Source organism: Centroberyx gerrardi, chromosome 3 (genome assembly GCF_048128805.1).
Source record: "Centroberyx gerrardi isolate f3 chromosome 3, fCenGer3.hap1.cur.20231027, whole genome shotgun sequence".
Lineage (NCBI taxonomy): Eukaryota > Metazoa > Chordata > Actinopteri > Beryciformes > Berycidae > Centroberyx > Centroberyx gerrardi.
Window position 1 is genome coordinate 2,813,710 of NC_135999.1, and position 24,359 is coordinate 2,838,068.

General features: G+C 40.9%; 1 protein-coding gene across 2 annotated transcripts; it reads right to left on the reverse strand.

Annotated features, from left to right (window-relative positions):
* Nucleotides 1-1,257: 1,257 nt before the first annotated feature.
* Nucleotides 1,258-23,796, reverse strand: tmod1 (tropomodulin 1). 2 transcript variants are annotated; one of them, XM_071901205.2, is made up of 10 exons: nucleotides 23,674-23,796; nucleotides 17,753-17,909; nucleotides 13,655-13,771; nucleotides 10,330-10,419; nucleotides 8,869-8,999; nucleotides 7,982-8,089; nucleotides 7,033-7,176; nucleotides 5,664-5,808; nucleotides 2,838-2,937; nucleotides 1,297-1,390 (listed from the first exon to the last, which is right to left on the reverse strand). In XM_071901205.2, exons 1-10 carry the CDS (start codon nucleotides 23,794-23,796, stop codon nucleotides 1,372-1,374), a joined length of 1,134 nt encoding a protein of 377 aa, XP_071757306.1. In that variant the 3' UTR covers nucleotides 1,297-1,371. The 2 variants fall into 2 exon arrangements, with proteins under 2 accessions (XP_071757307.1, XP_071757306.1); XM_071901206.2 differs by lacking the exon at nucleotides 2,838-2,937 and having other exon boundaries at nucleotides 1,258-1,390.
* Nucleotides 23,797-24,359: the final 563 nt, after the last annotated feature.

Sequence of the window (24,359 nt, forward strand, 5' to 3'; positions counted from 1 at the left end):
TCATCAGGGGTGTAACTTATTTTAAACTGATGATGCAATAACAACACTGGCTAATAACGTAATATTATATTATAACTGAAGTTTTTACATTATTAGTCAGTACTATTATTACATCATCAGTTAAAGATATGTTCCAGCCCTTGTAAAGTCATAAATACTGGCTAATGTAATACTGTGATACTATTACATTATCTAGAAATTTATGACATTAACAGGTTATATTACATTTTTGACGCATTTGGAACAACATTTTTATTACACTTTGGAGTTATTGTATTATCAGTTGCTGAATGCTCAATCAAACCAAGTGATGTATTTGAATGGATTCTGACTCCTACTGTTCCCCAGGTCTGTCACAAATAAATATATTCTATATACCGGTATAGCAGACAAGTCTCACAGTAGCCAGGTTTATAAATCTATCTATCTATCACTATCTATCTATTTATCTAAGGACAGATAGTCACTACAAGATATTGTCTAGATTGAGCAGGAATTTGGCCATCCCACACACACTGCCAAGACTGGGTGCAAATCCGACATGGTATTTCTCAGAGGCTTTTACGTTATCTGTAATATTTGGCTGGGACAACAACTTTGGTGCTTAATTGGTTACAGATATCTTGTAGTGTGTGTCCACCTTGGAGCAACATCAGTAGAAAAACTGTGAGGGGACGACAGTAATGGCAGCATCAACTCATTTACAGTAGAATAATAATTAGAATTCATTAAACTCAACAATAGAAACAGGGATTGCCAAACGCAGCCCATCGCCATTCAAATGGGCCCTCATTCAAAACCAGCCCTCCAGTCCCTATATTGTGGAACCAAGACACTTGTGGAGATATTAAAGGATGAGGAGGACAAGATGACAAACACAGGCACAGTCCGGTTTGTTTGTAAAGAGAGCTACAGCGACGGTTCTTCGACTTTTTCAGCCCGGGACCCAAGTTTGCGAAACTGAGGCATGCTCTGGTACCCAGTCCCACAAACAGCAGAGTCCCAATTCTTAATTTAAAACACAAAGAATTAGCACATATCACTTTTAAACGCACTCAAAGCTCGGATGGACACTGAATCCCATCGGATCCTTTAAGATCTACTAAACAAGAGTCTAAGGGAGTAGAAGGTAGAACAAACTCAGAGACTGGCTCTGAAGCCCAAACCGTTAGAACCTGACGTGGTTGGGCAGGTCAGAGATCAGAGATGACGTGCAAGGACTTCTGGGTAGGCCGTCGGAGGTCGGACGGGTGCGGGGCTGAAGAAGACGGACAGGACGGGGTTTGGAACGATGGTTGGGGTCGAAGGGGGGAGGAGGTTAGCCCTGGTTTCTACACGTTTGTCCGACACTTGGGGAAGATCGGTCCTCCCTCAAGCCTTCTCTTTCTTACTGTGGATGGAGACAGAAAGGTGGAGGGGAATAGAGGGAAGAGAGAAAGAAGAGAGAGAGGGAAGAAAGGAGAAAGGTGAAAAGGTGAAAGGAAGTAGTGGGACGAAGGGAGGGAAGAAGGGAGCAGAAACAGAAATTAGTTTGGTCAGAAGATCCAAGAAATTCATTTTGAGCAATGAGGCAATTGTTGAGCTGCTTGGAATACTACTATTACTAGTATTGCTGCTGCTACTACTACTACTACTACTACTACTACTACTACTACTACTACTCATCATCATCATCATCATCATCATCATCATCTTGAGCAGAAAGCAGAAGAAAGTTGCCCTGCCCCATTGGCGTTGCAAGAAGCAAGAAGGAACTAGAAGAAGTGGACTAGCTCCACAAGAGCAGGACAGATATGAACAACATCAAAGTCACGCCACTTTTCCTCCAAGTGGCTGTAAAAGTAAAGAGCTTCAGCAGGCAGAGCTCTTGAGGAAAGAAAAACTCACGCGGACGAACCGAAGATGCTGAAGAGAGCACAGTTTAGAAGAGGAGAGGAGAGGACAGAGGTCAAGGAGTGAAGCCGAGGACACGGAGTCGACGCCTCGAGAGAATAGAGGTACATTTAAAACACGGAGGATCAGAAAAAAGAAAAAGGAAAAGACCCAAAGAAGAAAAGGGTGAGGCCTCAAGGAGAAGCTACAACCACAGCACAGATGTACAGATGTGAAACTAAAGGAGAAAACAAGATAGATGTAGACGATGAAGGTACCTGTCCCAGATAGTCCCAGAACTCGCTAAACAGCTTGAGGGGACAGTTTCACGAAATGTAGAAGATCATGTTACCTTCACATTTTAGGCCTTGAAATGAACAAGCAGTTGGATTATTGTATCCTCAGAATGACTTCAGTGATGTTCCACAGTGAGCATGACTTTTAACTTCTTTACTTTTATTGTGTAAGAGTAGAGGACACAGGTCTCATTTTGGAAGAAAACTTGTCCATTGGCACAACAGCATTTTTTACCCTTTTTAAGATTGGGCATATCATACAAAATGTCCACTGCATATGTGTTCTATCCCTATTTCTGGATCTCCCACTTTGTTTCCCTACAGCAGGAGTTCTTAGACTTTTTCAGCCCAGGACCTAAATAAGTCTAAAACATATTCTTACTATTGTCATGTGGAGTCCTAACAGCAATGTGCCTACTGTAACCCATTTTAGGGTTTAAGGAAAGAGGTACAGGAGATGCTGACATAGGAGAGGTGAGGCAGAAAATGGGGCGCTTTGAAAAAAAAAAAAAAGTAAAAACGAAGAAAGCAAGATAGGCGTTGATAGGTGCTGTGGAGAAGCAGGAGAAAGTCTCAGAGAAATAGTGGCAGGCTCCGGCAGTCTGGAGAAGAGTCAGATATATTGGCAGAAGAGAGGTGAGGCCGAGCGATCGATTTTTTTGTTTTTACTTCGTCTTGGACTTGAACTTTTTCCCGAAGGCCCTCTCCAGCTCGGGGACAGACAGAGTGAGGGTGAAGGAACCGTCTGAATCGGACCGGATTACCCGGGCTAAAACATGATGAGGGGGAGGAAAAAATGATGTTATGACACGTACACTTTATGCTTTATAATGCATTACAAAAGGATTCTAAACCCATTAGAAACACAGATGAACTTTTCTTACAATACAATCAGACAAACATCATCAGAAAACAACATTCAATTTAATATGGAATGTCCATCATAATAATCCTTCACAAGCATCACTTCAAGTAAAAAGTCCCACATTGCACTGCATGATTGCTGCACTACTGCTGCACCTTTGTCAGGAAATGTTTGGAGAATTCAACACACACATAAACACACATCCTTGTACTCCTATCCTTATGAAGACCTTCTATTGACTACATTTCCTAACCCCCCAACCTTAACCCTCACCACTACATGCCTAACCCTTACTCTACTAAACCTACTGCTAATCTTAACCCTAATACCAAGGCCTAACCCTAAACTAACCTTAACCCTTACCGTAATCTATACCCAATCCTAATTCTAACCTGAATCCTTAACCCAAATCCTCATCCTGAACTAACCCCTTGTAGAAATGAGCGAGGTCTAAAACTCAAGCTGGTTCTCACAAGGATAAAAGTACAAGAACACACCCACACACACTTTAAAATGTTTACCCAACGGTCACTTTTGTGCACCAATCACGCACTTGCCCACTCTCACATAAAAGGCAAACAAGAGTCCCACAAAGAGAGCCTGACTCGTGTTACGTGGTTTTACAGGAAGGGATCTGACATAAGACCAGTCTGTCGCTGGGGTTGTTATGTTGGGACTTATCCTCAGATGCTCTACTTAACACCCCCCCCCTTCCCGCACCACCCCCCTACACCCAACTGAATAGCACAACTGGCCTGAGGAGCTTGGGATAGTTAATTGACCATTTAAATTACGTCTCATTTTTATAGACTTGCTTTTATGTAGTTGTTTGTGATTTTGCCCACATTTAATCTTGTGCTATTTCTTGGGATGTTTTTTCTTATATCATTTCATTGTTTTTTTATTTTTTGTTATTTTAACGCATTTTATATTTTAACATTTTCTATTATAAACTATACAGTTTGTAATCATTATTATTATAAAGAAATGCAAATATATAACTAGTGAGTAACTGTGAATATCTGTTTCACTTATGAGTGTGTGTGTGTGTCTCTCTCTCTCACACACCCACACTCCTTTCTTAGTGTTGATGTAATAACCCAGGAAGGCGCTGTTTTGATTGGCCGGGGCTTTCCGGCCGTACTGAGTTTCTGGCCAATGACATCACTCCGATTCCTCTATATTAGAGCCTGATTACAGCAGAACCAAAGAAGATACAGTGAAGATAAAGTGTCACCACTGACGCATGTAACAACTTGCACTGCCAAGCGCAATACAACTGAAAGACTATGGACATGAAATGTAGCTAATTCTAGTATCCTGAGGTGAACCAGAGGTCATGTGCTTGAAAAGTTGGGTTTTGTCCCTTTCTCAGTTCAATGCAATGAAAATGTGCATTACTTGCATGAAATACAATAGTGCTTATTGCTGAAGCAAAAACATGACATTAACAACAACAGTTGGTTCACTAATAGCATATGAATAAATCATTTAATAAATGGACAAATTTACTGAAGTATAAACAAGCTGCATATTTTTTTTTCATTGCTTATGTCCCCTTTGTTTTAAAGGAATAGTTCATCCCGAAATGAAAATTCAGTCATTATGTACTGTCAGTGGAAACTCCATTGAAGTTGGTAGGACCATAGAGTTAGCTCCTGTAGTTCCATCCCAGCCTTCTCCTAAACTATTAAAGTTAAAGGGACCATCTTTTTACAGCCCCGCCCCCAAAAAAGCATAAAATGTTCATCAAATTTCTCCAAACAGCTCGTGCAGCATATTTCAAATGTTTTGTAGCCAAACAATTGCACTGTGGGTCAACAGTCGCAGCGCACCCCACCATACTACGCAGATGCTGCCTTCAAATGCTGTTCGATCGCAATAAAATGGCAAATGTAACTGGGAAAGTCACATTTTGCATGATACCCGACTTGCCATGATGTGACTTTTTTTTACTTTTAGCTGTCAAGCATAAACAACAACCTTTAGCCAATAAACTATTAAAATATCAATTACATGCCTGATGTACATTTTTCTTCTCTTCATTCTAGGGGTGCAACTAACGATTATTTTCATTGTCGATTAATCTGTTGATTATTTTCTCGATTAATCGATTAGTTGTTTGGTCTATAAAATGTCAGAAAATGGTGAAAAATGACGATCAGTGTTTCCCAAAGCCCAAGATGACGTCCTCAAACGTCTTGTTTTGTCCACAACCCAAAGATATTCAGTTTACTGTCATAGAGGAGTAAAGAAACCAGAAAATATTCACATTTAAGAAGCTGGAATCAGAGAATTTTGACTCATTTTTCTTAAAAAATTACTCAAACCGATTAATCGATTATCAAAATAGTTGGCGATTAATTTAATAGTTGACAACTAATCGATTAATCGATTAATCGTTGCAGCTCTACTTCATTCTAATGTTGCAGCACAAAATGCTACATAATACTATTGTTTCAGGGTCCATTTGTTATTTCAAACCAAAAGTACTTGAACATTCTTTTTTTGTTTTCTTAAAGCAGGTATGAAAATGCATCTCTGTGTGTTTGTATGTGTGCATCTGTGCTATCGTGTGTGTGTGTGTGTATGTGTGTGTGTGTGTGTGTGTGTGTGTGTGAGAGACCCACCCAGGTCGTTGTTGTTCATCATGGCGTTGGAGCCTCGGAGGCGCGGGCCCTGCTGGGTGAAGTGGTAACCGAACTTCAACAGCGTGGTGTTTTTCTCCAGCATGCTGGCTATCTCCATCTCCACCTTGTTACCTAACGGCTGGCTCTGGAGAGAGGAGGAGAGGGAGAGAGATTGAGAGGATTAAAAGAAGGGGAGTTGTAAAAGATAGAAGAGTTAGGGGAAAGGAGAGAGGGAGGAGGAGGAGGAGGAAGGAGAGATTGGGGAGTGAGAAGGGGAGAAAATGGGAAGAAGAAAGAGAAGAGGGGAGGTAGAGAGAAAGAAATACAGCGAGAGGACAGATAAGAGAGGAAAGAAAGGAAGACAGGAGAGAGAGAGGGAGCAGAAAAGGTCAGATAAGAAGAGGGAGGTAGAGAAAATAGAGAGGACAAAGATATATTTTTCTGCATTGTAGCATTTATTGCTACAGTTTTCTATCATTGCCTTGAGTCTATGAAACAAACTTGTGAAATATTTTTTGCTAAATATTCTCACAATTTATTCTCTAGTGCGCCTCTCCCACCTAAAGAGCAGCAGGCCATTTTGCAGCCGTTTCTAACGGTTTCTAACGGCCGGAAAGGGACACTGCTCTCATTGGCTGGTAGCACTAGAGGCTCCGCCCCCTTCTCCCTGCCCCAAACACACGATGATTCATCGGCTCCAGTTAGCTTTTTCTACGCAACGACCCGGCTACGTTCAAACTGGCTTGTTTCAGAGTTGCCATTTTTAATAAATACAACTTTGGCAAAACAATTAGCACAATTTGCACTTTTTTACTGCAAACAAGTAACATCCAAACCCGTGAAAACATTCGATTATCCATTATATAGACCCACCCATGTTGAGATTTATTAAAATCAATCAGTCAGTCAATCAGTCAATAGCCAGAGGAGGAAAGGGAAGGTAAGGAAGAGGTAAGAAAAGGAGAGCAGAAAGTTAGTTTGGCAAGAGAGGCAGTAGAGAAAGACATGCTGAATTAATGAGCGAGCGGTGAGTCAGATTTATAAATATGTAGCATGACAGCACAGTGCAATCTAGTGCAATCCAGGAGCATTAGACCGAAGTGATGAAGACGGCCTGTGTACGCAACCTGACTCTCTCTCACACACACACACACACACACACACACACATATGGGAGTGTCTGTATACACATACTCTATGTAAGTGGGAAAGCAATTAGGGATGTGTTTGGGTGCTCTACCTATTTCTGCAAAACAGGCACGCCTGTCCAACGGTGCCAAATATGAAGACCAGCAGCTTAAAAACAGACCCATAAAATTGAATATGGCAGCTACGGGCTGACTGCGAGTGTGTGTGTGTGTGTGTGTACCTGGTTGTCTATCTTGAGCTCCTGTAGTGTAGTGTTGGCCTGCAGTGACTCTATGAGGGCCAGTATTCCAGTCCCTGTGATGAAGTTGGACTCGACGTTCAGGCTCTTCAGCGTCGTGTTCACCTTCAACATCTCTGCCAGGGCCTGAGGAAACACACAGCACATGTCCTTACTGTTCTGTGGACATTTGGAAAGAGACGTGTGTGGGAAGAGACATGGAAGAGAGTAAAGAGAGAGGGGGATGATATGTAACATGAGTTATCAGGTAGATTTGAACACATAGCATCACAAGCACAGAACATCTTAAAATAACATGTCTTGGTAAGGTATTGATCCATCAGAAGCACCAGAAACAATTATGAATTGCAAAAGCAGTAGGCTTGGACGATATAAAAAATTCAATATCGCGATACTGTTTTTCTCCAGGGTTTTTGGGGGGGTACGTTTTTTATTTCTTCTAAATTACATCAAATTTCTAGGCTATTATTATTATTAATAGCCTAGAAAAGAGATCTTACTTTTCAAGCATTGGAGGTTGGGGGGCTGGGGGAGTGATATTCGATATCGCAGAAAATATCACGATATTCACGAAATATCGCGATATTTGATAATATCGAATATCGAAATTCCACCATTTGAGTTGAAACACCATTTGATTGATCGAGACATATGAAGAGTTTTGTTCCAAAATAAGAAAAAAGTGACACCTTGCATTCCAAGATGTAAAAACAGTGATACCTAGTTGCAAAGTAATAAAAAACACCAAAAAAAACGCCCAAAGCAAATTCTGGTACTTTTTAAAGAATAGCAGGTAACTTGGTTGACGTGGATCTTCAGAGATACGGACCAATGAACTTCAGGTGATGATTTCCTGCCTAAATGGAAACTGTATAGCATTTAGAGCAGAAGTCTTCCTCCTATATGGTGAGACGTTGCAGCGGTGACTTACAAAGGCGACCGGGTCGTTGCTCCTGGTTCCTACGATGCTGAACCTCTCCACCACTGTGTTCTTCATCAGGGCCTCAGCATACGCCTTCAGAGTCGGGATAGGGATGTTCTACACAAAAACACGCAGCACAGAGCCGTTGCAACTAAGCTAATGTTCTGTACTGTGGTCTTTACATTGATATTATGCCTTCAAGGTATGGCAGTGCTTTGGGATACAGAGAAACAGCACAGAAACCTTCTAAGTTATTTAGGTTAGAAGATTCTGTTTTTGTGGTTTTAAGCAATAAGTCACTTTACAGTAATCTCAGAACAGCTTTTACTCGTATCGTGCATCTTAGCTATTCAAAAATCACTATAAAGCACTGCTTGTAAAATGGCGATAATACACCTTTGTATTAAAAAAGAAAGAACACAAGTGCTCCATAAATCTTTCAGTTTTAACCCATTGATAATAGAGAATAATAGAGAATAGAGAAAAAAATGTTTTTCTTCTACCTAGCTACCTACCCTTGATTTTCAGGTAGCATATATTAATATTTACATGAACCGCTCACAGACACAGGTGTGTGTTTACATATTATATTATGATATCATGAATGTTTAAATTTACTGGTCCATGTATGTGTTCATCAGTGTTTTTTACAACAGCCTCAGCCAATCAGAAATGAGAGGCTTAACTATCCCTTCTATAATTCACTGTGAGGGTTGGTATGGTAATGTTCTGAAATACCGAAAAAACACTTTAGACATAATTTAAATTCTCAGTGTTCTTCCAGGGTCATTACCAGGATTTTGTGAGACAGAGATATTAAACAACAGAACCATTAAAATTCATCACATGCGCGCGTGCACAAACACACACACACACACACACACACACACACCTACCCTAATGTTGTTGAGGTTGACCTCGACCAGGTCGGGGTCGTTCCTCTTTACCCTCATCAGAGTGTCCTCTACGTCAGTGGAGTTGGGCTCCTCGTCAGGGACTGGTTTATACTGGGTGCACTGGATCACACCTGGAGCACAACCACACACTCTTATGTACGGCATGGTACTGCTGGAGTTAGATGTAATAGTTTTTCAACCCAGGGCCTAAACTGAAGAAATACAGTCTTACCCTGGGAAGCAGGCTCATTAAAACATACTTGCCCACCAGAGAGAGGTCTTTGACTTGAAATTGAAAATGTTTGAGTTTGTTAAATGTCTATGAATAGTACGCCCAGGATCAGGTTAATTACAGTCAGGAAAATGAGTTTTCATGCAATTAATTCTGGAATCTGATTTCAAGGGCCATGGCATGGAGCCAATTTGAAAGCCTGCTTCATGTAACGGTACAATTTTTGCAACACAAACAGCATTATCTGGATAGCTGATTGCTCCACTGAGACTCCTTAACATTACCTGCCAACATCGCTATTCCTATTGCCTATGAAGCCAAATAAAGAATAGCCTTCTGTATTATTCATGAAAACAGAATATTTTCTCACAGGCAGTGAACATTGTGAAGAATGCTCTTGATTATGGGGCTCCCTGCTGGTTTGGATGTGTTTCACTTGAAATTGTGAAATATTGTGATATTTAATGTATCAGTATCAGATACATGGTTTTGTCTGTCTAATATTTCCTTCTTTTCTCAACAAAATAATGTAAATCTATGTCTCCCATAGAAATTAAGGGCTTCCATAAGCCAACACTGCAAAAACATGTGAACTAAGCATTCGCTGTTTTAGTTGTTGACTCTACAGAATAATATGGCTTCCACATCAAAGACATAAAATGAGGCAAAAGCCAAAGATCTCACTGTCGACTTTTTGATTACAGATCTTCATTGGTCTCCATGTTAAACCACAATAACAACAACAAAAAAGATCAACTTTAGCTCACTGTGCAAACACTATGTATGTATGTATGTACTGTCTTGTATATCAGTAATGAAAGCACAGCAACTGACATTTTCAGGAGGAGATTCAGAAGTTTATGGCCAGCTCTCTGTATAAAAGCCGGTCATATTTGGTAGTGAGATGCTCTGTCTCTGCCTCTGTAGGATGAGCCACCATGCAGGATAAACCAATGGCTCATTAAAGAGTGTGTGTGTGTGTGTGTGCGTGTGTGTGTGTGATTGGGGACAAAGGTAGAGAGGCGAAGAGAGAGAGTAAGTGCCATAGTTTACATTGTGTAGTGTAACATATAGCATAAACAGATGAATCATCAACAGGATTCCTGGGGAAGCTGTAGGACACCAGCGCTTACAGCGTGTGTGTGTGTGTGTGTGTGTGTGTGTGTGTGTGTGTGTGTGTGTGTGTGTGTGTGTGTGTGTGTGTGCGTGTGTGTATGTGTTACACCTACTGTTGAGGCCTTGCTTGTTGACTATGGTGCTGCTGGCCAGAGCTTCGTAGTACTGCTGGTTACTCATCAGGGTGTGCATGCCCAGGATGGCTGGAAGACAGCAGGACAGGATGAGTGAAAATGGAGAGGATGGAGGGGAAAGGATGAGAGGGAGAAAAGAGAGAGGGAAGGTTGCAACAGAGGAGGAAGAAGAGGATGCAAAGACATGAAAAGAAAAACAAACACACAGTCACATTGGGGTTAAAATAGTATGTTTTCTGTCTATATAAATACAGCCATACAGTAGAAGACCATGCTAATACAAACAGCAGGACAGCACTTGCAGCATGTCAGCATTTTCACAACCGAGTCAAACCTGACACTATCAATCCCAACGGTCAAGCAATTATTGTCAAAGCTGTGTATAATGTCCTAAATCATACAATGGGTAGTTTCCTTTGTAACATTGGTGTTCAAAGGGCCAAAACTGGCCTTGATTTTTTCTCTCCTGGGAGAGAGAGAACCTCTACTGCCCTCTGCTGGCTGGCTGCAGGACAACTTGAATCTCCACCCACCTCATTAAAAGTCAATGGGACCAAGGCCCACCTACTATGTAGAAATACAAGCAGCATTGTCAACTTGGCAACTTTATTGCTAGATTTAGCAACTTTTCAGAGCCTCCTTATGACTTTTCAGACCTCGCTGGCTGCTTTATTTCTAAAAAGTGACTAGCAAACAACTGTAACCATGGGAACGTCTGTAGCTAGCATCCATGGTTACACTGTACCAGAACTGAAACCATAGAAACATCTGTAGCTAGCATCCATGGACTTATAGCAGAACTGCAACCACAGTAATGTAAACAAATCCAGTAAGATTGCCATTCAGGCTCTAACAAGTAATGAAAAGTTTTATGCTCTTCAAATAAATTAAAAGTAATAGAAAAATCTTCCATGTCTTTAAACTCAGTTAGCTGAGTATTTGTCAGCAGTAACCAGGGGGTAACATCTTTTTTGGCACAAGGCGTCGCTAGTTAATTTGATTACAACTCTGTGGACCGGACTTCTTGACTAAATTGATATGATTAGATGTACAGCGGTAACAATAGTTTTATTACATAATAGACCTCAGAATGCATTTGTTGGCCAATCAGAATTGGGTATTCAGTAAAGCCATATAATAAGACCATATAAGGCAATATACTGTATGTCTTGGCTCCATGTGCTCCACCCTTTAACTCTGCTACCAAACTCTGGCTCTTTCTCAATATGTGTTCTTGTGTGTTCTTGTGTCCTCCATGATGTGTTTTATGTAATATCTAACGGCCGAAGCACGATTCCAAAACAAAATAATGCAAGGATGGAGGACGGATAAAGATCCTGAAAGTTTACTTGCCAGCCAAGGATGCATCGGATGGTGACTTGACTGATGAGAACAAAGGGAAGCCCCAAGACTCATTGCGAGAACGACATGTCACGTCTGAGCAACACTACAGTCAGAGCCAATTGAAACAGCTGTGAGAAATTGATCGTGCACATGACTTCAAGCATACAGTCCATCTCAAACTGTAAGGAAGCATCTCTGTGCGTGCTCACTTTCATGAGAAGATTGTTCTCTCCAAGACAACATGGGAAGAACTTCCTCCACAAGCTCACAAGTACCAACTTGGTGTTCTTGTATTTGATAATCCCCCCGTGGCTCCAAAACTGGGCAGCGCCCAGAAAACTGTGGCAAACAGTGGACCAAGTGACTGTGATGTCAGCCGTTGACTCTTCCTGGGCTTCAAACCTAGTTTATGGCTTGTTCCAGTCATGCTTTATGGCCTTGTAGAGCACACCTTGCCATGCTTTATATTATACATGTTGTTATGCTTAGTAGGAACCTAACTGTGTCTGGTAATATATTCTGTTTTATTCTCTCAGGTACACCACAATGAGAACACCTGTAAAAATTTGTTATTAACGATGCTGGCCACATAATCACAGTAAAGGGCAGCATCTTCTGTCTTATTTTTATAATCAATATACAGTAGCTTGTGAAGCCAACCCACATTAGGGACAGACTAGCTATTTCAATATTATGAATTCTAAGTCCCTCCTGAAAGCAGTGAATTGACCGGATAGAGGAAATATGGTTTTTGACAGAGTAGAAGCACAGTATATAAAACAAGCTATTTAGAGAGAATTATCACCTTGTCTATGTGTCAGAGAGACAGAGAGCGTGAGAACAGAATGTGTTTGCAAAGACATAAACAGTTGGGGAACATGAGCTGCCAAGCCATTCTTAGTGGGCACAACCATATTAATGACAGCTCCAGAGACTGGGTGTCCTCCTACAGCATGTCTAGTTCCCTATTTTCGATTCCAGATTTCAATATCAAACCAATAGGGTGAAACATTTTATCTTACTTCCAATGCAAATCCACTTGTTTAAAGAATGGTCTTGATTCAAGTTCATTTTCTTGATACTAGTGGAGTCATCCGCCTACACTGCCTTATTTCAACATACTGACACTTGTTTCTAGTAAAATTCTAGTGAAATTACATTGGAATCAAGTGGAATTATCTCACCCCAAGTTTTTCACTTGAAGACCAGCAGGTCTTTTAAGAAAAAATATGTTTTTAAGAATGAAAATGGGACCAAATGACCTGTTAAGATGGAAAGGAAGGAAATCTCCTCCCAAATCTCCTTTTCAAGACAAAAAGTCAGTAAAAGTCAAAGGTTTTTAGACCTCTAAGCTCTCAGCAGCAGTGAGGAATATATATATTTGGAAAGACTATCCATTCTGAAAGATTTTAAAATGCATAGCGTGTGCATGCGGTAAGATAGTTGCTACAGTAAAGTCATACACCATGCATCACACAGAACCCTGGAGAGTTTCTGTGCGATGCATGTACAGTAAATGTACAGTACAGTAAATTACAAACAGCTGATAAAAGACTATTTTTTAAGATGTCCACTTGACACAAGCTGACATGACAGAACATGAGAGTCGGTCCATGCAGACTTTGTGTGCAGTCTATACCCCGGATGGTGCTCAGCTAATGGACAGTGAGGTCCAGCAGTGATGGAGGAGGTGAAGAAGGTGGAGGGACTGATGGAGGGATGAAGGGGCACACAGTGAGGGAAAGGTGGAGGGAAGATGGAGGGAGTGCTAGAGGAGATGGAGGAGAGTTAAGACTGAGGAAAAAGAGATTAACAAGGGCTAGGTGAGGTTATTATGATATGTTTACAATGATTAGAGGGACGATGGAGTGTGGAAAAAGGACGAATATGATGAAGAATAATGTGTGAATGTGTATTTTCACATGCATACGTGTGTTTTGTGTGTGTGTGTGTGTATTACCTGCGATATCACAGAGTTCAGCATCACTAGCATTAGCCAGGGCTTCTTCTAGCTCCGGCTCCAGAGTCACATTCTCCATAATGGGGTCCACCCTCTTCTTAGGCACCCACGCCTTCCCTACAATATGATTGGATACAGTTAATATAAAGAAATACACTACTACTATGGCAACCACTACAACTGCAACTATTACTACAACTAAGTAGCACCCAAAACTTTACCTGATGATGCAAATAGTAAGACTACTATCACTATCTTGGGCTTGGGTCAATTCACTTTCATGTCAATAAATAAAACATTTTGTAGAAACTGCAGTTTATTTGCTAAGGAGAGAGATATTTTTTGGAGTTTTGAACAATTTCTCCTCCCTGAAATGCTTCAGTTTAAAGTGAATTGGTCTGCTACGGTCACAGTGTCACAATATAATGACATGAGAGTATGATTTTACTTCTACTATGCCCTTCATCTGGCCTGCATACTACAAAGAAAGAAAGAAGAAAGAACTAAGAAGGGCGTACATTTTACATTTGAGTTTTAGGCATTTAGCTGACAGTCTTATTCAGAGCGACTTCAATTTCTAGATCAACAAAATTTCAAGCAACCAAAAAGCAGGAGTGCCCTGGCAGTATTCATGTAACAACAAAGAACTGGGGGGGAAAAAAGTAAAAGAAATACTTCTACTACTACTGCAAGAACTGAGGAGAGAGATAGGAGGGAATTTTTTGGCATACTACTGCACGTCGGCAATTTATTTAACTTTCTAACAGCAACCAGCCTTTTCTTCGACACCACATCTTACTTACAGTAGAAAAACATCATCTTAGAATACACGACCACTAAAACTTAAAGTGATCAATTAAGCTGACCAGGTGAATCCAAGTGATGACTGTGATGCTGTAATAATTTCACCTGCGAAATCCACTCTATCATGAAGGGGAGTAAACAGATTAAAGAGGGACCACAACTCAACATTAGGAGGGTGTTCCAAATGATTTATATATCATGCGTATGAAACTATAGTGATATAACCCAGTTCATATTATTTTCTATGGTCGGTCTGGAAGTTTTCAAGAGGTAATGTTGAGTGTTGGCAATAACACTTGGAAAAAGAGCTCCATTACATCACATTGATGCCAACTATGCCGCCCTACAAAGCTAAAGGATAACAAAGGACGGCCATGTTTTCTCAGTACAAAGATTGTATATTGTTCAGTACAGTAGGCCAGGTGTAATTTTTTGTTGACATGAATGCAAAACCCTAGTCATGACCTTCAACCTTTAAAAAACCCCAACAAAGCGGTCATTTCCTCCGTCAGTATGAATTACATCAAGCCAGTGAAGGCTGTTAACTTGTTTATAAACTGATCTTGATGTATATGTGTTGTAAATGCAAATGTTCAGCTGAGCTGAAGTGTCCCACAGTTCTCTGGCAGCGCTCTGCGTCCTGTCGTCCAAACCAGCTCTGTTACACAGCAGCTGAAGCGGGACAGGCTGAGCCGAGTATCGCAGCGCGTCACGGTGGACCTCCTCCTGTCGTCACTATGTCTGACTGCCTGGAAGGACACACAGACTTGGGGGGACACACCGAGTGCCTGTGTGTGTATGTGCGTGTGTGTGTGTGTGTGTGTGTGTGTGTGTGGTCTGCTCCTAGAGTTTCAGCCAGACATATTATCACCGGCTGGTTTTCATCCTGTCATCACCCTAAAGACCCTGGAAGGACAGCCACACACACACTTGGTTAGAGGAGCAGGCTTGTGACTGGAAGGTTGCCGGTTCGAATCCTCCGACTGGCTGCTAACATGTTGATAGGGGAAGTGAATAAGCAGCCTGCTGTTGAGGTGCCCTTGAACAAAGCATTGAACCCCCAGGAGTTCAGTGTTTTGTCAGTGGCCGCCAGTAGGAGACTATTGTTGTAACTGTCTGAATATGAAAAAGGACATAGCTGGAAAAAAAACATTCCCTAGATAAAAAAAAAGATTAAAATAAAAAAAATTAAAAAGAGCAAGAACTAAAGACATGGATTCAGTGGACAAACATACGGTTAAGAATAGGAAGGACAGTTCATCTCTCTTGAATGGACAGACAACCTGCTGTAGGAGGACTGGAAGACAGATGAAGCGGTATGGACAAACATGTAGACAGACTTAGAGGACAGGTAAAGTGAAAAGACAGACTAAACAAGCAATAAAGGTATGGATATGGCGACAAAGGGATTGCTTGAACATTTGGATATAAGCATGAGGAGATCTTATTCCCACAGCGGCCATTTTGACCTTATGCCACAGATGCACATCATGTTGGAACCGGACAAAATGTTTTATTAAAAATGGAGAATCTGTAGGGACAAGGTTTACATTTTAAGGTAACATATTTGGCTCAGTATAGCTAGCTACAAAAATCTAGCCTAAGAAGCTAGCTAGCAGCTAGATAAGCTAATTAACTACACTGCTAAATTCTAGCAGTCCTGGTTGTTGCAGAGATTGCTAGCTAATTGGATAACTATTAGGTCTATCGGAAGTCTTCATTTATGTGTTGACGTAACACTAGCTCAACAAATGTGGCAGTCTTCCAGGTAGTTTCCCACCTTAAGTGTTGAAAATGGCCGCTGTGGGAAAATGGTCAACACACTTGAATCCCCTTTCAGTTTGATACATGATTCATAATATCGTCATGACACTAAAGATAATTAGTGAGGTATTATATGGATAAGGAGGAAATCAGCCACTTTGACCTTAAATTGTCACACAGATATACTATGAATATTGTTACCCCTTATTTATCCAGGGAAAGCTGATTGAACTTAGTTCTTTTCCTGCAACGCCCTGCTTCAAATTCCACATATTCACACTGGGAGCTGCCCAGTACAACCAGTCTTCTACTGCTGGCCACTGTGAGCTCCACTGGAGCAGTAGGGGGCTCAGTGCCTTACTCAAGGGCACCTTGACAGGTTGTTGAGGGAGAGTGTTGCTCATTCACTTTCCCCACCCAAATTTTCCCAAGTCCGGGAATTCGAACCGACGCTCTTTCGGCCACAAGCCTGCCTCTCTAACGTCTAAGCTACCACTGCTTAGCTTAGTTGTGGTTGGTCATATCAGATTTTACTCTTTGTAATTATCCATTTTGCATCGCCATTTGGATTATACCAAATGTACTAGGAGGGGCAAAAAATAGTTGCAGAAGCACATTTTGTGTGCAACTTTGTAAACATTCATTGGCAAAAGTAATGGGGACAGTGGGCTAAAGTTAGCCTTATTTCACTGTTAACTCATCTACAACCTAACATTGCTTCCACATCAAAAGATGAGTTTGAGGCAAAACAACTGACTGTGAGTCTTTTTAGGGACACATGATTAACTTACTAAATGATAACACCAGCAAAGTAGACCCGACATTAGCTCACTGTCCTACTTTCACCAACGAGTGTATGTCTAATGGATGGATAGATAAAGACAGACAGACAGGCATCCAGGGTTACAGCAGGGAGACCTTCTAGAGTTTCAGATGGAGATGTCTGGTATTTCTCACCATCCGTCACACACCTCTGTATCCACACTAAACTGGTGTGCTGACAATCCTCACAAGGCCTGTCGGGGAGGGGGTCTTGTGGAACCCGTCACTCTACAGGGAATAAAAACATCCTTCTACCCATGAATACCTGAGGTTTTCCAGGTCCCACTAGGCCTGAGACTGCAGAAGAATTTAGAGTTTCCTCATTGAAATATATTGTTTTAGGTTTGAGGTTTAGGTCAGGATTAAATTGAGGATTAGGCGTAATTTACTGGTTTGAGAGACCAGCATGTAAGAAGAGGATAGATACTGGATGATACCAGGAGTCAAAGTGTTGGGCTTATTCTTCATAAAGTAATTCATTACTCCTTAGTTATTACCTCCGCAAAGTAGGCTATGTTTTCGCCAAAAATTGGGATAACTCAGTTACCTCGAATAATTAGGCAGACCAAATAGCGTCCGATGTTCTTGTCACTGGTTTGGTCGATAAAATCAAAGTTATGGGAATACTTCCATCCAGAGAACGTATAAGCTGGTTTACTGTGAGAAGACAACTAATAATGACATACACACAGTAGCCCCAGGTCCTACCTCTCTTCTCCCCGGTGAAGGGCACCAGGTCTTCTTTATCAGGGTGCTCTTTGGCCTGTTTCTCCAGATGGGCCAGGAGGTTGTCTCTCTGGAAAGTTCCTGTAGGAGCCTTCTTGGTCTGGTCCTTCTGCCTCATCCCGGCCGGCAACAACGCATTCTAGAAAAGGGAGGAGAATTTTCAAAGGTTAAAAATATGGATACTGTCCCAAGAGGAGGATTGGCATTGGTTACAGGAAAAACACACCCTTGGATACTCTTACACTGTTATATACCATCAATTTGTGATGGTCAAGCAATTCCATGAGTTGTTTTGTGATGAAGTGTGATTTACTTTTTTGGTGAACCCACGTTCCCTCAACCTGCCTCATCTACTTCTACTATGTACATTTATTTCCTACTTTTCCCAGAATGCCTTTTCGACAACACCTAGAGCAGGGGCGTGAATTTGTTGCTTTTAATCAAAGGTGGGTATATGGGCATATAAATATATCCATCTAGCCAACCAGTTCATGATCATAGGTGCTTGTCTATGATTGCGGCCGCGCCCCTTACTCAAAACACAACATTTCTTGTGGCTGCATTGCATTCTGGTCTATTGAGGCTACTGTCAGTGGAGAAATTAGTCTCTCTCCTCTTCTATGATGGATTTCTCCCTGTACAACTGTTGAACCTTGGTGCAAAATCGCGGCTCTAGAAAGAAGTCCTCGCTCTTTGCTTTTGAGTGACTGACACCAAAACCTGACATTTACGTTGATGTTTTAGGTAGCTGAAAATGTGACGTGTCTCGATGCAACATCTTGTCATTTACCTTTGGCCAGTGATCTGTGGGAATAAGAAAAATACACCACCAAACAATAAAATGGGCCCAGAAATGCAAGCTAATATCTGTTTATTTTAGAGTCTTAAAGTGTTTTAGGGTGAATTTTTCCTTTAACTTCAGGCATTAGGGACCCAGTGGGAAGCAATCTCTTGTGTGATGACATGACTGCAGGTGAGTTTTCAAAAGCCCAATCCCTAAATACCAGTGCAGCGCCCCCTATTGAAAATTATAACACCACTACTGACTTTGTTTACACAGTAATTTACTGGATTTAGGATTTTCTTTTTCCGCGTTGAGGCCTTAATACAAGGATGAACTATAACCAAGCATGATTTTTAAATTAATTTTGCCGAAATAGGTTTGATTTACATTTATAATGTTTGCAAGCATTTTAGCAAAACAGCACTTTAGTTTGAGGTTTGATGAGTTAATTTCCACCTAGTAAGTAAATTTTGGATTTTTCTGCTTTTTTCTCTCGAGTTGAAAGTTTATCTGGTAACGTATGTGTTAAGTGAGGGTCATACTCTTTTAAAACCCTGTTGTATAAGGTCAAACTACAGAAAATAAACACTCTTCTTCATTCATGAAAAGCATACATTCTGTAAGATGTTCAACAACAGCAAAATGTGAATATGTCCAACATTTAGATGACAAAATATCTGCATTGCATCTTTAAATGCATATTGAAGCTACAAAAAGACACAAAGAGAGAGGACAGAACAAAACAGAAAATGCAAGAAAGTAGGAATAAGCGCTAGAGTAAACATGAGAGAGATGTAGAGGCGGTGGTATCTTTGTTGTGGTGTAATGTAAATCCCACAACAGTCCCTATCTCCACTCCAGCACACAACACGGGACCAAGAAATCTCCCAGACCTTTAAAGCTGCTCACAGAGTTATTCTCAACCTAAAGCAGTGACCAAAAGCGCTACTTATAGCTTCATATCTTATCTCTCCTCTCCGCACTTAGAGGCCTCTCTCTCTCTCTCTCTCTCTCTCTCTGCCTCTCTCACCCTTACTCTTTCTTCCACCTTCAGTCTTTCTCTCTCTCCCCCTCAGTCTCTCACCTTTTCTCTCTGTCAGTTCAGTTGTTATTGGCATGACTGTTTATCACGAGCAATATCGCCAGTTTATACAGTCAAACCAGACCGAGATGATAAGATTATTTGGTTTGAAAATATGTGCAAAAGTGCAGAATCTTCAATATTTATAACGTATAACTCGCTCTTCTCTCTCTCTTTCAGCAGCTATACAGTAGTGGTCTATAAATGTTCACGCCACATACAGTAGTATTTATAGTAAAGCCGAGAGTATATCACACCATCACCGCGACGCCTCGTGTGTCACACAGTTATATCAGCTGTGGGTTTGGACAGGCCTCTTATGTCCAGTACCTGGATGTTATTTTTAACAGTAAGAGGCAGATTGAAGGGCCTGTTGCTGTTTCTCTCTCTCTCTCTCTCTCTCTCTCTCTCTCTCTCTCTACTGTACTTCTCTCTCTGGCTCAGCACCTACAGTGGTCGTCTGTAAGTGTACATGTCACATGGTATTTATAGTAAAGCCTATGGTATATCACACAACACCGCTACGAGCTGCGGACTTAAACACATCTCATATACTTCATTCCTGTCATGAGAAACAGAGGTTACTTCCGGTGAAATCTAGCAAGGAGGGATTTGATCTGTTATGTCACTGGTGTTATGGTTTTTAAAGGAAAAGTTCACCAAAAAACGAAAATTCTGTCATTATCTACTCACCCCCATGTCTTTTGAAACTAAGCCTTCACCCAAACAATTGAAGTTAAAGGAGCCATCTTTCTACAGTTAGAAAAAAAACCACAACCAGAAAATGTCCATTGAATTTCCCTAAACAGCTTGTGCAGCCAAATCCAAGTGTTTTGTAGCCAAACACCTAAAAGTTAGACGAGGGAGTGTGTGACCAGAGGGTTGCCAGCTGGGAGAATCTAGTTGGAGAATGAAAATGACGAAGAGCGCTCTACCGTCTCTCAACAACTACCGCCAAGGCATTAACCTCCAGTCACTCCAGTAGAGCTGCTCAACGGCCAGCAGTAGAAGACTGTGGTTGTACTGGGCAGCTCACAGTGTGAATGTGTGAGACAGAGTTAGACCGATACGGGCTTTTAAATACAGATATGTATTTATGTTATATGATATGATATATTTGTTATATGATATGTAGAAGAAGAAGAAGAAGAAGAAGAAGAAGAAGAGCAACAACAACAACAACCATATTCATGCATACTTGCGTGGAATCCGATTAAAATGTCGCATTAGACTCAATTTGGTTATGGGATTCCTATTGATAACTAGTGTAGTAATGGTCAATTCTGTAATAAATATGTAATCAAACAAACTGCATCATCATGTTGGAGGGGGACGACACTGACTGGACCAGATCTGATATTTAATTAAGGGCCAATGTCAGCAAACCAATGAACCAGTCTAACTCTAATGTGCAACTGAATGAATGTAAAACAGGATGCGCTGAAGAAAGGAGCGATCCCTCTCTGGATAAACGAAGACAAGAACGTATCTATTTAGGGTTAGGCAGACATGTTGTTCTTCTGCCCGACATGGTGATCTTACTTTTTAATGGCTTACTGGAACCGATGTGGGCAGCCTTGCTGGGAAGGTTACACCGTGTTTCAGCACAAACTGCCACTTTACTGTTGTGTAATCGGTTACACACAAAACAGGCAAAAACCCCGTAAGCATGCACACGCTCCCTCTCGCTGGCTCTGGCTCTGTGTACGTCATGCAATCCTCCAGATCAGTCAAGTCCTGGCATCGGGTGGACACACACACACACACACACACACACACACACACACACGCACACACACACACAGAGTCCCACAAGCTATATTTTTCCAGTCAGTCTCTTAGCACTAGGAGCACAAACACACACACACACACCCTGAGTTCTGCACATTATACTATTCCAGTCATTCTCTTGGCACTGGGGGGGCATCCAGTCTCTGTATGAGCAGTTAAGACATTCATCAGAAAGCTATTACAGCTGCTGTCGGCACCTCTACCCATGATATATGACTGGGGTTACTAAACTGGCTCTGGATGCTTCACATGCAGAAATAAACACCATAATAAAAGAGCAATACAAACTAAACACTAGTATAACTGATGCGCTGTACTTACAAAGCATTCACTAACTACATGATACACCACCTGGGCTAGCAACGATTACACTGATACATCAAATACAGAAATAAACGATGGGGAACAGGGCAGCTTAATAGTAGCAAAGGTAGCGGCATTATAAAATCAGTCACATCAAAGGTGGAATATTTTCTAGGATTTATCTCTGCTGGCTGAATTTCACTTTACCAGATAAATTGTCAAAATCTATTGAAAATGTGCCTTATAAACTGACTAACAAGTCGATTAACAAGTTTCTTCACTTGGATAATACTTAACATTATGTTATGTATGAATTCCCGAAGTAGGCTAATTATGTCTGCAGGTGAAAGAGAGTTAATATGCAGCAACATTGTTCTGTAAGGCGATTATTGGCATTTTTTTCCTGAATACTTCCATCCTTTTCATCCTTTCTGGAACGACTGCATCAGAAAAAGTGTCAGACAATGTATTTTCTGCCTTTTTTTTTTTCTTCAGAGGTTTTACTTCAATCTGAAGCGGGAATTCAGTCATTTGAGTCACATATTAGTATTAAAAAAGGTAATTCAGATTTTAGGCTACATGCACTATGGCACAGCTGTTTGAATTTTACCTTGATAATCCATAATCAATTTGAATGAAGAGATGCATGTGTGTGTGTCGTTCCATGCTGCTGTTGACGTGTGTCCAGTCCAATTTCTGGTCATATTACATTACTGCTGTCGTGAGGGAAAAACACTCTTCTCTGACATCTGCACTAAAAACGTATGTCATCGGGAGAGACCTTTACATAGAAATCTATGGCCTAAAGGTTTTATATAGATTATTTTAAAGGTATTTCTGTTTTATTCAAAGAGTACTAAGTGGACAGTGTTGGGAAAGCATGTGACAGATTAGCCAGATTCAAGCTAGATTGTTTTGATGCAACATTCACCTGATTGTCTAGCCTACTTTTGTCTTGGATTATAGGCATACTGTGAAAAATATATGATGTAGACCTAGGGCAGTGGACTTTGGCTCATAGGATCATGCATTGCACATATCAGCATTAATTTGATGGACACATTACTGTGTTATGATCAGTCAGAGGCTGTGTGCTACATTCAGCCTGACTGTGATCTGCAGGCTTTGTGAGACTAACTGCCCATGAATTGTAGGTGCAGCCTGTAGATAATAACACTCGCTTTAGTCCACAGTCCATCAACTCCCACTTCTAATACTGTGGAAACCATTATTTACATTACAGCCGCTTACTCATGAGTACATTCAAGGGCATTTAAATCTTCTGCACTTAAAACAGTTAAACTGGCTAAAAAATGGAAATTACCCGCTAACGCTGTCAGCCAAAAAAACATCATAAAACATGTCACATCATAACACAAATATAGGATATATGGGTTATTAAGTCATAGTACCATTAAATTGCCACCATCAGATACATGAACTAGCATAATTCTTTGTTTTTTGTACATTATTATTTACTGTTTATTACTTATTTTATATTCTGTTTGTGTCCTCAGCTGAATCCTACTTTGCTGCTGCAGTAACCTTATTTCCCCCCAGGGATCCAGCAAGTTTAATCTTATCTTAGATGACACATCCAACCATGTTAAAGCCTAAATAAACATCGCTGTTGTCAGGTGAAAACCACATATCTCCAGAATGTATCAGGAATTAAGAAAAACTGGATTGTTTTTAGCTTGACCACCAAGCAGTTTTTATCTTATTACGTGGGTTTTTTAAGTTTGATCAACTTCAACCTATCTGCCCTTTAAAGTGGTTTAAAGATGCTGACAGAGTAAGCGCTATAGTTACATAAAGTATATTATGACAGGGGTTCCCAGCAGGGGTTCCCACCATATGACACCAAAACTCTCCACTGACACCAATAAAACAACCAGGCAGACACACTCACCCCTCCTACTGAATAGCACACTATGAACTCACATCAGGATCCAGCTCCTCTAACTCGTCCTCTAACCGCTGAAGCTCTTCCTCTGTCAGTTTCTTCAGCAGCTCGTCCTCGTCTATGTCCCTGTACTTCTCCATCTCCTTCCTCAACACCGACATGATGGACAACGCACCTGGGAATACCAGTAAATAGATATGAGATATTCACCGTTTGAAAAAAGTTCAATCTGCTTTTACAAAATGTCTGAAAGCACAGAATTAAAACACATTGTGGTACTTGTTAAAGGCATTTACGGATCAGAATTGGCTTTCACAAAATATCCTGTATTTCAGCTATGTCAGTGGATTGAGAAATCGCTTGAGTCGTTGCTTACGTTCTCTGTGCAAGGTTTAGATGTTTGAGATGATTCAATTATTCAGTTGGTTCTGAATAAAGGGATTTGAAAGGCTTTCAAGTGGTTCTGCAAACACATGTAACTCACCTCAGTAACCCCTCCTAACAAGAAAGCCAAAATGAAGTGCCTGGAAAAACCCTGGGGGGATATAGGAGATACCTGTGGATGGAAACAACAAAGAAAGCAAGAGATGAATTTAATGCTGGAACATCTGAGGGTGTTTGAAGGATCGGCGCAAAAGCAAAGCCGACTTTTATCGGTTGAATGCCAATAGTCAAGTTCACAAAAATCACACTCCTAACAATCCTTAAAACCATCTTCAAGCAG